The following is a 13355-nucleotide window of genomic DNA, read 5'->3' as shown; positions in this document are numbered from 1 at the left end:
GCTCTTTCAGAAGCATTTCACCTCCAGTTATAGCCACGGATCCTGCAATAATTAAAATCCTCGTTGTGCATTACTCCCTTGCTGGGATAGTTGGTTCCTCTGAAGAGCAGTCTGAAATAGGTCACCCCAGCACCCTGTAGTGCATCTTAAAAGTACACTGAATCAATTAAGTGTGATCATGCTCCCTTGATTATTTTGGCCCTGTTTTGCCACGGAGAGGAATTTCAAATAGGCTCACTAGTTTGAATAACAAGGTTGGACTGTGGTGACAAATGGTTCCAGAGTGGGTGTTTCTTCCCCTGTTTTTCTCTGCCAAATTAACTCCCTGGCTGATTGCCTGCTTTAGCATATGAGAGGAGGTGAGCGGAGGTGTGTACGTAATTACCTTGGTTAGCTGATTATGTGTCGCAAAAGGCAAATGTTATGAAATACTGTCGTCACTGTCATGAAAGCTGTTCTGACCTAATGAACTGAAGCTCCCGTGTTTGCTTGGACTCCTGGTCGTCTTGTTGGTCTGCAGGCAGGACGCTGAGCGACAGACGCAGTGTCATGTCAGTGTTGGAGGCCTGACACCTGTGTTTTCTTTAATATGTCTGCGTAAATCCAGCTCCCTCTTGTTTTTCCTCATTAAATCTGACAACATCTGGTGTGCGAGAGAGAGGACTCCTTTAATGTGGCTAACGTTACTGCTGGTGTTATTCTTGCCATTTTAGCTATTTGCCTCATGCGCCACACTTTCATTAAAGCAACGTCCATGGTAGCCCCAAACACTGTTATCCAAAGTTTTAAACCACCTTTATGAAAATCGCTCGAGCCGCAGCCTTAACAAATGATGAAAAGCTTTTATTTTCTAAAGAAGCATACTTACCTCTTCACCTAATAGTGATGTCTCACTTCAAAGAGAGAGCACGATTAGGCCAACATTGTCCTGTTTCTATATCCTTTGAGTTCAAAGGGAGAGTTTGAATACTGGTATTTCATGTGCAGCCTTTTCAAATACTGTTTTAATGCAGTTTACGTGCTTTTGATATCCGGATGTGTCCGATTTTTCATCACAGTAGAATACATCACACTATATTATGATTGCATACCATCGTTTTTTAAGTAAAGATTGAATGCCAAGTCTTGTTTTGTCATAGTTTTTGTTCCCACCAACTTCAACCACAGGGAACATACAGACACCTAGCTACAAACCTAGCACTGTGAAGCTCTTTACTGGCTAAGGATTGGTGCCAAAGAAAGCGACATACATGAGCGTCAACCAGATGTCAGATGTGTGTTGAGGGCTCTGAGCAAAAGAACATTCCCTAAAGACGGCATTAATAAAGAAACTGGTTGAGCCGGGTAGAGACAGAGGGAGAGGCATAGAGGAAGAAGGAGATAAAAGAGTCTGTTGAGTAGGCTGCATACATCAAAGGTCTCTTAATGACAAGGGATGCCATTAGGGTTACAGTGGCTTTTGTTTCAGCTTCCTCACACCTGCAGTTTGTTGAGGGCACTTTATGCACTGTTTTGTTGTTAACATTTGCATGAGTATAAACGGCATGCATGAGGAGATAAGAGTTTGTTCCCGGCTGCTAATCTTGGTGGTGACCAAATGTTTTGGTCAGAAAGAGCTTCCTTTACGTTTGCATAAAAGAAATGTTACCATTCAGTTGCTTCCTTTAACTATAAAACCAGAAAAGGTTTACATAGAACAATATAAAACAGAAAAGGGAAAAGCTGTTATCCTCTCTACGCCATGAAAGATACTGACATTAAAGTTTTTCTCGGTGCCTCCGGTGCTGGAATGGGATTTGACAAATCAGAGCGTGAAATTGTGATTAGCCTCTCTCAGTTTGTAGACGGAGTGGGCCACTCGCAGACTTGGCATGGCCAAAGGTGTAACCTGTTTTGTTTTGCCCCGGTGCTGCTTTCCCAGATGGTGGGACCAGCTGCCATTGAATAAACGCTGGACGGGTAACAGTGTGAGAATTACCACGGCCTTGTTTCAGTTTGGGATGCATTACAAAAAGCGTGTCTTTTTACCACTGCCAGGAGGAGCCAGGACATATCACCTGGTGTTCAACCAAACAACCTTTTGATTGAGGTCAGAATAAAGTAATGTCCAGTACAACAGCAAAAAAAAAAAAAAAAAAATGTGTTGCTATTTTTTTGTCCATGGAGACCCCCATACTGTCATAGAACAGTAGTTTCATTTCATGCCTCTTAGGATCACCTGCTCCATGCTCTTTCGTTTTCTTCAACTTTTTTTTCATTTATATTTTTAGGCTAAATGAGTGGGTTGACATGAGCAACACAGTACTCGTAGAGGAGGAGGGTCCTTCACTGACAGATGTAAAAGGGTGATCTTATAGGCACTTATAGGCATTTGTCTATGTGTATGTGTGTGTGTGTGTGTGTGTGTGTGTGTGTGTGTGTGTGTGTGTGAATATACATATATATATATGGATTTCTTTCATAATTTTACATATTGTAGTGTTAAGATAAAGGTCAATTTCTCCATACACGTTATTTCCCCAAAGTAAAATCTTTAATTACTTAAATTAACACATTAATATTAATTATTTAGCCCACTACAACAAAGAAAGTTACAAACCTGAACAAATACCATTTACTGCTGAAGTGTAAGAATATATATTAAAATGTGTGTATAAAAAACCTGCAAACCACCTGTTTTAAATGCTGACAACCTCTGAATATCTGAGGATCGTTTGGTTCACGCCATCACTGTATATACGGCGATCTTATTATTGTAATAATTCCTGGGAGAGCACTGCAGGCTGTAACCTTGAACATCGCCATAGAGGGGGAGAGTTTCCCTCTTTAGGGCTGGATTAACGCATCCAGGGTGGGCTGAGAGAAGGTAAAATGACCTGTCCCGCCTTTTCGTGACCCCAGGCCAATCCTGCACATTGCCAAGACTTTGCTCTTTGCTCTTGAATATGCAGAGATCCCCAGCTTCATAGGCTCGGAAGAGAGACAGAGAAGGAGGGGGGGGGGGGGGGGAGTTGTATCGCATTGCAGGGAAAATTAGTGAGACCAAAGTTGGAGTTTCTGTGTGTTGGGGGCTGCGAACAATGGCAGCTTTCTGTCTGACAGCAACTTCAAAGGTCTGCTGAGTGACTGCTCTGAGTTATACATTGTTGTAGATCACTGAGGAAATTCACAGATGTTTTCTCATACGAGACACCATTATAGCGGCTCAAGCAGTAGCCTCGAGCATTTCTCCCTCTCTCTCCCACACACTCGAATTCAAACTCACTCTCACTCTCTCACACGCACCCTCAAACACCCCCCCCCCCCCCCCACACCATCCCCATCCTCTCTGATATCTCTCGTATGAGACAGATGTGGAACCTGTTTTCTCTCCAGCTGTCCAGAGAATATGGAAAGTTTAAAAAAGGGTTGGTATTGTGACATTGCCCCCTGACTCTGTCAAATCCACCGTTCTCACTGTCAGTTCGGTCAAAATGTCAAAATCACAAGCAGCTCCATTTTCTCAGATGCGTTTGGGGTCAAAACAATTATATCAAGTAGTATATCACTGAAATAAAATGATTTTAATTGAAAACTAGAGAATAGCGAAAAAGTATTCAGAGTGTGCTGCATGTTCAGGATTGTCAATGCAGTTTTTCTCTCTCTTCTGCAGATTGCCTTCGTCAACTTTGAACTGGATCTAAACAAAACTCAGCAACACGTTTGATATCTACTGTAAATGTATATTTATTTCTAGTAAACTGACATTTTATATGAGTCAAATAAATGTGTTTAAACCGCTGACTTTTGAGCATTGTGTGTTTTTCTTCTTCACCTGTTGACCTTTTAGTAAATGTTTCATGTTGTTTTGCAGGAAATTCAGATTTCTGATCCAAATAGGAATACGAACACCAGAAACTGACATGTGACTTTTTTTTTCATGTATGTAGAAAAATACCTGCTTCACTTTGCTGTTCTATAGCTGCAACAACTGTGTGAGCTTTGTTTCCTGTAACCACTAGGCTACTATCTTATTTTTAAATATTCTGCTAATCCCTAAATGCAGCTTCATACACATCTCCACCTCCACCTCGAAACAGTATTTCTGTTGATCGACTCTCTGCTTTATGCTTTAGAGTACTGCATGAAATAGACGGATGGTACAGACTGATTCCATGTTCAAACCTTTGAGGCAAAAAGTATTTCAGTGGGGGTTCCTCCAAGTTAATTTTCCCATCAAATACCGCAGGAAAAATTTCTTTTAGCCAAACCACTGCTGAGGTGACCCTGTAAAACGTGAGGCATGGCCGTAAGACGGTAACGGTTTGGAGCAAGTAAATTACCTCGGGGACTGGACATTGTGTCAAGCACACAGTCATGAATTTCTTACAAACTATATCAAAGTCCTGCTCGGCCAAATCCATCCCTCCGCTGAAGTCCCATTGAGATGCATTAAAATGTAAGAACTTGCATTTAGGGCTGAACCGAGTATCTCAAAGGAAGATATCAATAATTTGGTAATTCTGATGGTTTACAAAATTCATGCAGTTGTCACATATGTTTGAAATGTGCCTTTGCAGAGCATGACAGCTCACATGTAGAGCTGATTTAAGTGAAAATCCACCCTGAATCAGAATTAATATCTGCTATTTGAATATCCTCAGATAAGTGCAGCTGTTCAGGATCATAGTAAATCTTACTTCTGTTTTAGGGTGGATTTCCTCTTTACTTTAACAGTTGTCTGGTTTGACATTAGAGAGCAGATTACAACGTTTGACATTTATCTGACATTTAAACCTGGAAGTAAAAACTAACCGACAGCACTTTTCTGCAAAAATACAAACTTTTAAAGTAGACCGTAAAAATATTTACTGCAGTGACACCAGTAATTTAATTGGTAACAGCTGGTTAACTGAGTATACAGCATTCGGTCATTTTATAATCCTCTTTTCATCTGTTTTGAGCTCCACTGTGTCAAAATCCCAGGACTATGTATTACTAACTTATCGGATAAACACCAGTCGAAAGAATTTTCACAACCTGGCAACCTAAAACTTGTTCTTGATGATCTGAAAAACCATTCGGCCAATTTATAATTCTATTTTAACCTGTTTTGACACTGGCTGTTGCTTATCCTTTCTGTTTGGTAATAATTTTGTTATAACATTAATAAATGCCCATGGGGTTTTTCCATCTCTTTTTTGTGCTGGTGGAGGATAAACATCAGCATAAGGGATTTTTCACAACTTGGCAACCCGAAAGTTGTTCATCTTAGTTGCTTAGAACTGATTTATAAAGCATTTATTAACCATTAGTTAAGTAATAAGTTATAAACTGCCTTATTGAAAGGTGGTACAAATATGTCTTGATCATGAAAAAAACTTCCATTCAACATTTAGAATGTGACGTCTGTAAGATGGTTTTGTGTTTAACTTATAAAAGTATTCACACGCTCTTGTAAAAGGGAGATTTAATACAACGTGGCTCAGGATTCAAAGTAGTGACCTTCCTGTTTTCTGCATATTTTTATATGTTCTGCACAATAAACTTCATCACCTACTATAACTTGATGTAAACAAGGTAATCTCCACTACTTCTTATTTTTAATCAGTCAACAGTGTGAGTACACCACTCCTGCAGCCAGTTTTGTAGTTTAACATGGCTCCAGTGCAGCCCAGCAGGACTCCCCCTTTCCCTCATGACTGTGTGTAAAGCCGTGGGAGAGGACTGGGAACATTAATCCCTTCAAAGGAACAGATCTAATTCAAAATCTGCCGCTCCAAACTAGTTGAGAGGACAGTGATTGTTTCTTCAGGGAAGCCAGATAAAGATCAGAGAGTTGATATAGAAAACTACAACTTTCATTTTGACTGCTCTGCCACAAAAGTTTGAATATTATCTTAAGAAAACTGCATACTTTTGCCCACATTAAATGTTCTGTAACAAAAACAGTACAACATATGGTATTGTATTACAGTTCAGCCTTTGTGTTAAAGCCTTACATTATAAATACCTCTGTTTAGGTTGGATGCTTCAGTGCACGAGATCCTGTGTTGAACTTCCTCCCCAGACCCAACAAAATGACAAGTTCATAAGGAATCATAATTGAGACATCACCATTTCAAGTGTTGCTTTTGTCACCTGATTTAAAACAGAGGTTTCCCTTTTGTATCATGTTAAGTAACATGTTATAATTTGAATTAGCTGATGGGAATTTGCCCTAAGGCTCTAAGCTTATTTTGATGCTCAACAAAGAGAGAGGGGGGGGGAAAAGCTAAATTAGGAATAAGGTTCTGATAGAACAAATGATTAAATGAGTGAAGGAGAATTAAGTTTTTTAATAATTCTGAGAGGGTATAATTAAGTGTTTAATGCTGTGTTGTAGTTCAAAGGAACAACAAAGAAAATGTAATTCAAATTAGAAATGTAAAAGAGACGCAGATTGTTGAGAGATGAGAACTTTGTGTTGAGTCACTTGATTTGGTCTCTTTCCTCCATCAAACAGTCAGGCAACGCTCTTAGAGATCTCCAGAGATAACAATGTCACATTGTCACATAGGGTTCTGCTACAAATCCTTAATTACAAAAAGAGGATCAGATGACTACAGCATCCAATACCGGGGTCTCCAGGCGGCATGGGGGTCTTTGATCAAGAAAATCCAATTATTTGTGTATATACATTTCCCACATAGTGATTACTTCATTAATTGTCCCGCCTTTATCTCCTCCCTTCCCATCCCCCCTAATAATCAGCTCCTTTATCCAGACCAACAAACACACCATAGGAGCTTTGTGGATTCAAAGGATTTGCTTTCCCCTCTCAAAGAGCCGCTATTCTTTGATGATTGGGCAGCGGCAAACTTCAAAGTAATAAATCTTATTTCTGACTGGCTGGCGGCCCACCAAAGTCCTTATCAAATTCTAAGAAGTGATCCCTCACTCTTCAGATAGACCAAGGATATCTCGGAGAGAGGAAGCACTGAGGAGTGGAGACTTGCTCGACGCGATATTTTTTACTGCGAATGCACATATTTATCTAAATTAGTGCTTTTATTTTGTATTTCTTTTCATCGAGACGGAGGAGGACGTTTACCATGGCAGCAGTGGCTGTACTGCGGAATGAAACACTCCAGGCTTTTCTGCAGGTTTGTGCGCAAGTTTCTGGTTACTTTGACGACTTTAGTAACTCGTAAACTTACTCGTCCGAGATGATTTACGTCCGGGTAAACGAGTCTTTTAATCGTCTAGTGTCGTATAATTTTATTCCTGACGCTTACTGTTTGCGTCTGAATGACTTCTGCTGCAACATTAAGACAACTTTAAATGTCACAGCATCGCGATTCAGGCGACATGGATCGATGTCGTACAGATGCTATTTAAAACATACTTTATTTAGACAATGCAGATGTGTTTTTTCCCTTCGTAAAGTGTGTTGAATAATGATTGTAATATAGACAATGTGTGTCTCGGTTATCCAGGATCGCACTCCAAACTCTTCTCCAGAGAACTGTAAGCACTCTCCGCTGGCTCTCCTGGCTGCCACTTGTAACCGGATCGGGCATCACCACGGATCGAACCACGCAGATTTCCTCCAGGTCCCTTACGACCCAACTCTGGGCTCCCCATCGCGTTTATTTCACCCGTGGACTAACGAGGGAACGCCTCAGAGCAGCCTGGCTAGCAACTCAACTTTCGGACTATCCTCCAAGCCCCAGCTGTCTGCGCACATCCAGAGCTCCTTCAGCTCGCACCACCACGAACTGCCCCTCACCCCTCCGGCGGACCCCTCGTACCCCTATGACTTCTCCCCCGTGAAGATGCTACCATGCTCCATGCAGTCTCTGCAGTCCTCCTGTCCTCCCACCTACGTCCCCGCCGTCAGCTACGCGGCCCCGACTCCCATCCCGCCCGCCATGCCAAGTTTTGTGACGGGACCCTCCGGCCTTGTGCACCAGCAGCAGAGACAGTTGTCCCCGAACCCTGGAGAGGATATTCCATGGTGGAGCCTTCAGCAGGGGAACCACGTCACTCACGCTTCCTCCCTTGGTCCCCATCGCTTCCAGCTGCAGAGGGGTCTGGTTCTGGGACATACGGACTTTGCGCAGTACCAGACGCAAATCGCGGCTCTGCTGCACACAAAGTCTCCTCTCGCGACCGCGCGGCGGTGCAGGAGGTGCCGGTGCCCGAACTGCCAGTCGTCCACGTCCAGCGACGAGCCCGGGAAGAAGAAACAACACATTTGTCACATACCGGGTTGCGGGAAGGTTTACGGGAAAACTTCTCACCTCAAAGCGCACCTGCGGTGGCACTCTGGGGAGCGGCCGTTTGTGTGCAACTGGCTGTTCTGTGGCAAGAGTTTCACCAGGTCGGACGAGCTGCAGAGACACCTGAGGACTCACACGGGGGAGAAGCGCTTTGTTTGCCCGGACTGCTGCAAGAGGTTCATGAGGAGTGACCACTTGGCGAAACATGTGAAAACTCACCAGAACAAAAAAACCAAGTGCCACGACAAGACACTTGACCATGTCAAAAGGGAGGACACGAGGAATATGTTGTAACACACCTTGTAGTCATGTTAAACAGTAGAAGTCACTAGTGCAATACAGTCAGTCCCACGTTAGTTCAAGTACTCAGTGAGCTGCATTTTTAGGGTTTTATTTTGTTTATTTTGTTGGTTTCTTACATCCTGAGAATAGTCTCTAACATTGCTGGTCTGTGTAGCACATTTTTTTGTATATATACATATATATATATATAAAGTTTCATGAGTTAATTTGGGACCATGGAGAAGTTCTGGCTCATGAGTTTGAATTCACTGTCAATATCATGTCAAGGAAGACAAGTGTTCAACTTGTGTTTTGATCATTGTCTTCGGTGGAAGATCTCACTCCGCTGTAAATTATATTTAATAGCTTTTGTTGAATGAAAGTGTCCGTTTTTTGCTCCATTTGGGGTGTTTTTAAGCATGCTCTTGAAAAGATCTGCTATTGTTGATATGACCCAAATACTGTGTGAGAATAAAGATTATAACATTTTCCTCAACTCTAAACTTGAATAAGTCATTTGATATTAAGTCATTATGCCTTATATGGGCGACGAGACAATCAGGTTGTATGTGTAAAGAAACTGATTCAGTGTTACCTGGATTAGTGTGCCTTGTGAATTGTAAAACCCAGCCGTTCATTTCCAACTATTTTGTTTAGTAAAATCTAAAATATAAGTGATTTGAAGACTTTGAGGAAAAGTGTGCTAATATTTAGTTTCCAGCTTTTGGTAATTGCTAAAAAAAAAAAGGGAGTATTTCAACCAAAATAAAACAATACTTAATAATACTTTGTCTAGTCTGAAAATAAAATACATTTTTTTAAACCCAAACTTTTGACCTTCTACTACTGCTGCTGCTGTTGTTGTTCAACCTTTAACATAAGCAATGTGATATAGTGACAGAAGTTGAGTTGGTCTTGACTGTATTTGAAAATCTTCACAGAAATCATTAGAAATGTACATACACTGTTTAAAAATGTACAGAACAATGTTAAACCGTCAAATATAGCCATGCGAGCCTTGAAATTTGTCCGCCAACTGAGTAAAAACTGACATAAAGCGTGAAAGAGATCCATCAACCGTAGACCTGAGCGCTTCAAAGGTGCATACAGATGCTAATATCTTCAAACTAAATTTAATTAAACCCCAAACTCTACCTTTTCAGTAACTTCTGTCAATTATGAGGTGAGAAGTTTTACTAAAAATGTACTTTCCAGAGAAAATGCGAACAACCCTTTAAAATAAATAAAATGTGACATCAAGTTCTTTGGAGAATATCACACGTTTTCTTCACAGTTGATGTTAATTGTTCTACCATTAAACTCAACTGTGGGACTGCTGTAATTTGTTAATGCACTCTAATAGATGCGGTCTATTTGTCCTGTGCCTCTGCTTGTGCATTCTACTTTTACCTCTGAGGACTTTGCAGTGACACCGTAGGCTGAGATGAGACCCATTAGCCGAGAAACACTTTTAGCTGGAAAACCACTGTTACTCACAGAACGTGCAGCGTGTTTAATGTCTCTCCTGTCTGCCTGAGTCACTCAGAGCCTTAATGGACAGTTAACGACAGGCTAGTTTTCTGACCAAACTCATTAGCAAAGAACTCAGTCTTCTTTTCTTTCTTTTTTTTGTTCAACAGAGTGGAGAAATAATTGCATTTATAGGGCATGTTGCACACTGACTACACCCTAACGCCTACATTAAGTGTCATGTAACATTGACTTAAAGTGCAGTAAACTAACAGTAACCTGCGGGGGACAAAATAACTTGATTTTCTAACCTTGAGGCAACTTCTTCCAACTAATCAACCCAGAAAAGTGTGGAACTTTTCAGTAACTAATCGATCTGACCGATGATACAAACATCCAATTCAGTAACTCAATTCTTAGAGAGTAGCATTGCTGCCTGTCAGCAGGTTTCCTGTCTGTCTTATGACAGATCAGTGAAAATGTCAGAATGAAGAGAACAACCGCTGCCATTCATTGACACTTCGAGCTGTCAGTTATCTGCCTCAACAGCGCCCCCTTTTGTAAGTAGCCTCAGTGGTTCATTAGAGCAGACAAATATTATTGTGACAAATATAACCGACTACCACACAGGTCCATTTGTATTCAGAAAAATACAACTAATATAAAACTAATTCCTACATAATAAATACAAGGAGTAGCGCTAGACGACAATTCAATGTAAGTTAGGTTTGCAGGTGTTCTTAATGTTTGTTTACATCAGATCTATACTTTTTAATTATCGTTAAATGAAAAAGACAATACAGAGTTGTCATCTATAAGTGAACTATATAAAATATAATGAATGCACTTGTAATTTATATGGTTAAAAATTTGTGATTGGACCTTTAAAACAAAAAAAACTTTGTCTGCTGCAGTTATTTATCAACTATAGTTTATGGACCAGATGTGTTATATCATACTGAACTGTATACTATACTATTTTGTATATGCAGCCTTGTTGTACAAGTGCTGCTATAGTAACTAACCCTATAGTAGATGTATCCAGTTTTACCAAATCTCAAGAACGGACAATCTGCCCCAATATTAACATACGTTCATGACAAAAAGAGGAGGATACGAAGGAAAGACCTCCAGTAATATGATGAGACGTGACCATTTGAACTGTAAAGTCTTCATCTGCAAATTTTATGATCCTATTATAAAAGGATGCCTGTGGATGGATATGTTGAATGCAGCAGACTGGCTCCGCACAAAAGCATTGTTCGTCTCTGATTTGTCTTCATTGTCCAAGATGCAGTCACTCTGCTTTAACACCGTCGGAGGCTATAATGCTTAATTAGTAATAGAAAGGATATCGTATGTCGAGGCTTATGGGTTTATTTTCTTAAAATGAAAAAGATTTGTTAACTTCAAATAATCACATTACAAATGCCTGTCCATGTATGATTTGAAATGATTTCACTTCTACTGTCAAATAGAAAGAATCATTAATATTATATAATTATTGAAGAATAAATGATCATTCCCATTTAAATCGTAATCAATTGTAACTGCATTGTAGTTGTAAGCAGATACTTTTCAAAGTGTTAAATGTTGATATTTTCAACATGTACTATAACTCCTGTGAGGCATCTATTTAACTTATGTTTACACACTAAAAGTATGCCAACACAACGGCCAGTACCATGGGTGGACAATGGTAATAGTAATGGTATTATTCTCTATATTTATGGTTATTGACCCAAACTAAAACATGGTAGGGTTGTGAACTTTTTCTTTTATACAAAAGTGAAAAAAAAAAAACATATACACAGACAAATACACAGCAATTAACTCCCACCCCCGTCCCTGCTCAAAGTGAAGAAGCAAATAAAGAAATAATATACACATATACATTTTTAAACGTCACGTGCATATCATTTTGTACAATTAATGTATGATGGTTTTAGGGTAAAACTTGAGCTTGTTGTGTCTAACACCGGGTCATATCCAGTTTGGTAATGTAAACTAAAATTAGCTAAGTAGAGAATCTGTGCTTTATTGACCCAAACTGGGTGAATCTCTAAAGCAACTATTTCTAGTATGTGAACAGATATTCAATAGTCCATATAGAGAATATTATATAACATTCATACTCATAAAAGATATGTCTTCATGTGTATTATATTCATTATTGATAATGTTTATCAGTTAAATTATGTTTACTCGTTATATTGATGAAGTATTTATTTATTTTTAAATGCTTCTTCTCTCTCCACTTCTCAAACACCATCTGCTGATGAAGGCCATGGGATGCAACGTAAAAGCTGGTGTCAAATAAGTGAACCGTGTGTAAAGAATTTTTTGTCAAAGTATTTGAACTTTCAGGATTGCTGAAAGGAGAGTAATATTTCTCTTTCATTTTCAAATGTTAACTGCCATTTTTAGGAATCACATAGATAACTTAGAACCTCAAAATGTGAAATTGAACGATTCGTTGCAGTCAGGTGAGCTTTGGGGATCAGGTTCAGTCAGCAGAGGGACAAACTCTTTCATCAGACGTGATCCTACTTCACCGTGTCACTGGCACTGCAGAGGCTTTTCAAAATAAAATGACTGACAAGCAGTGGCATGAATCAAATCCCTGATGTCAACAGCTGTGCTTCTCTCTGTGGAAGAGCGTTATGTACTGCTGATGTTACTTTAAGTATGGCAAGTGGAAAAGGTTTGTCTGGACGTTTAGATAAATAATGATTAAATCTGTGAGTGGAGCTGGACTGTCTGAGAAGCGTCTTTGTAGCCCTGCAAATGCCTCTGTGTCAGTTTAAAGCCACTGGAATAATTCAGTAATACATCTTAAGTATTTGAATATGTATCACTAAATGTGCAACAATGAATGTTAAAGTTCAGAAAAGAACATAAAAAACAAACCTTATGTATGTTTGTTAAGATGTTAACAGTGCAAAAGATCTGATTGCTGCGCAGAAATGAAAATAATCACCTTTTTCCAAACCGAGCGTCGCCCGTCACAAAAACTATCTGAAAACGTTTGTGTTCATGTAGGATCCTGTAGTTTACAATAAGCTAATCAGGAAAAGTGTCTTCCTGGGCCTTTAAGTAAAATATGACACTACTGGTGAATCATCGTACTAAGATCAGTCACAAAGTCTTGAGTCATGAAACATTAAAGAGTCACTTACAAGACAATATTTGGACTTTTCAAGTGTCATATAGATGACTTTAAGAAGAAGACGAACAAAAGGGAGGCAAAATGTAAAAAACACTTAAAGGGGAGTCAACCAATCAACCAATTGACCCCTAAGGGCAGTTGATTGTGCAACAGTGAAACAGAAATACAGCACAAAAACATATATAATACAA

General features: G+C 39.7%; 2 protein-coding genes across 2 annotated transcripts in view; both read left to right on the top strand.

Annotated features, from left to right (window-relative positions):
* myo3b (myosin IIIB) overlaps window positions 1–3762 on the top strand; it is a 54348-nt gene extending 50586 nt beyond the window's left edge. The window contains exon 34 of the mRNA XM_076107829.1: window positions 3653–3762. The gene's annotated coding sequence lies outside the window, so the exon portion shown is untranslated. The remainder of the gene's footprint in view (window positions 1–3652) is intronic.
* Window positions 3763–7073: 3311 nt separating this feature from the next.
* sp5a (Sp5 transcription factor a) lies at window positions 7074–9047 on the top strand. Its single transcript, XM_076107841.1, has 2 exons — window positions 7074–7124; window positions 7458–9047. Exons 1-2 carry the CDS (start codon window positions 7074–7076, stop codon window positions 8535–8537), a joined length of 1131 nt encoding a protein of 376 aa, XP_075963956.1. The 3' UTR covers window positions 8538–9047.
* The last annotated feature ends 4308 nt before the right edge of the window (window positions 9048–13355 follow it).

The sequence above is a fragment of the Anarhichas minor genome, unplaced genomic scaffold, assembly GCF_050575085.1.
Source record: "Anarhichas minor isolate MPS153535 unplaced genomic scaffold, ASM5057508v1 ptg000004l, whole genome shotgun sequence".
Taxonomy (NCBI): domain Eukaryota; kingdom Metazoa; phylum Chordata; class Actinopteri; order Perciformes; family Anarhichadidae; genus Anarhichas; species Anarhichas minor.
The sequence above is the reverse complement of the archived record's forward strand: the minus strand, read 5'-3'. Positions and strand labels throughout refer to the sequence as shown.

What these genes read in the sequence shown, in the direction of transcription:
- sp5a (XM_076107841.1), top strand. Translation starts at nt 7,074, where the DNA reads ATGGCAGCAGTGGCTGTACTGCGGAATGAAACACTCCAGGCTTTTCTG. An exon ending in CACTCCAGGCTTTTCTGCAG is followed by an intron (nt 7,125 to 7,457) that starts GTTTGTGCGCAA and finishes TCGGTTATCCAG; the next exon opens with GATCGCACTCCAAACTCTTC.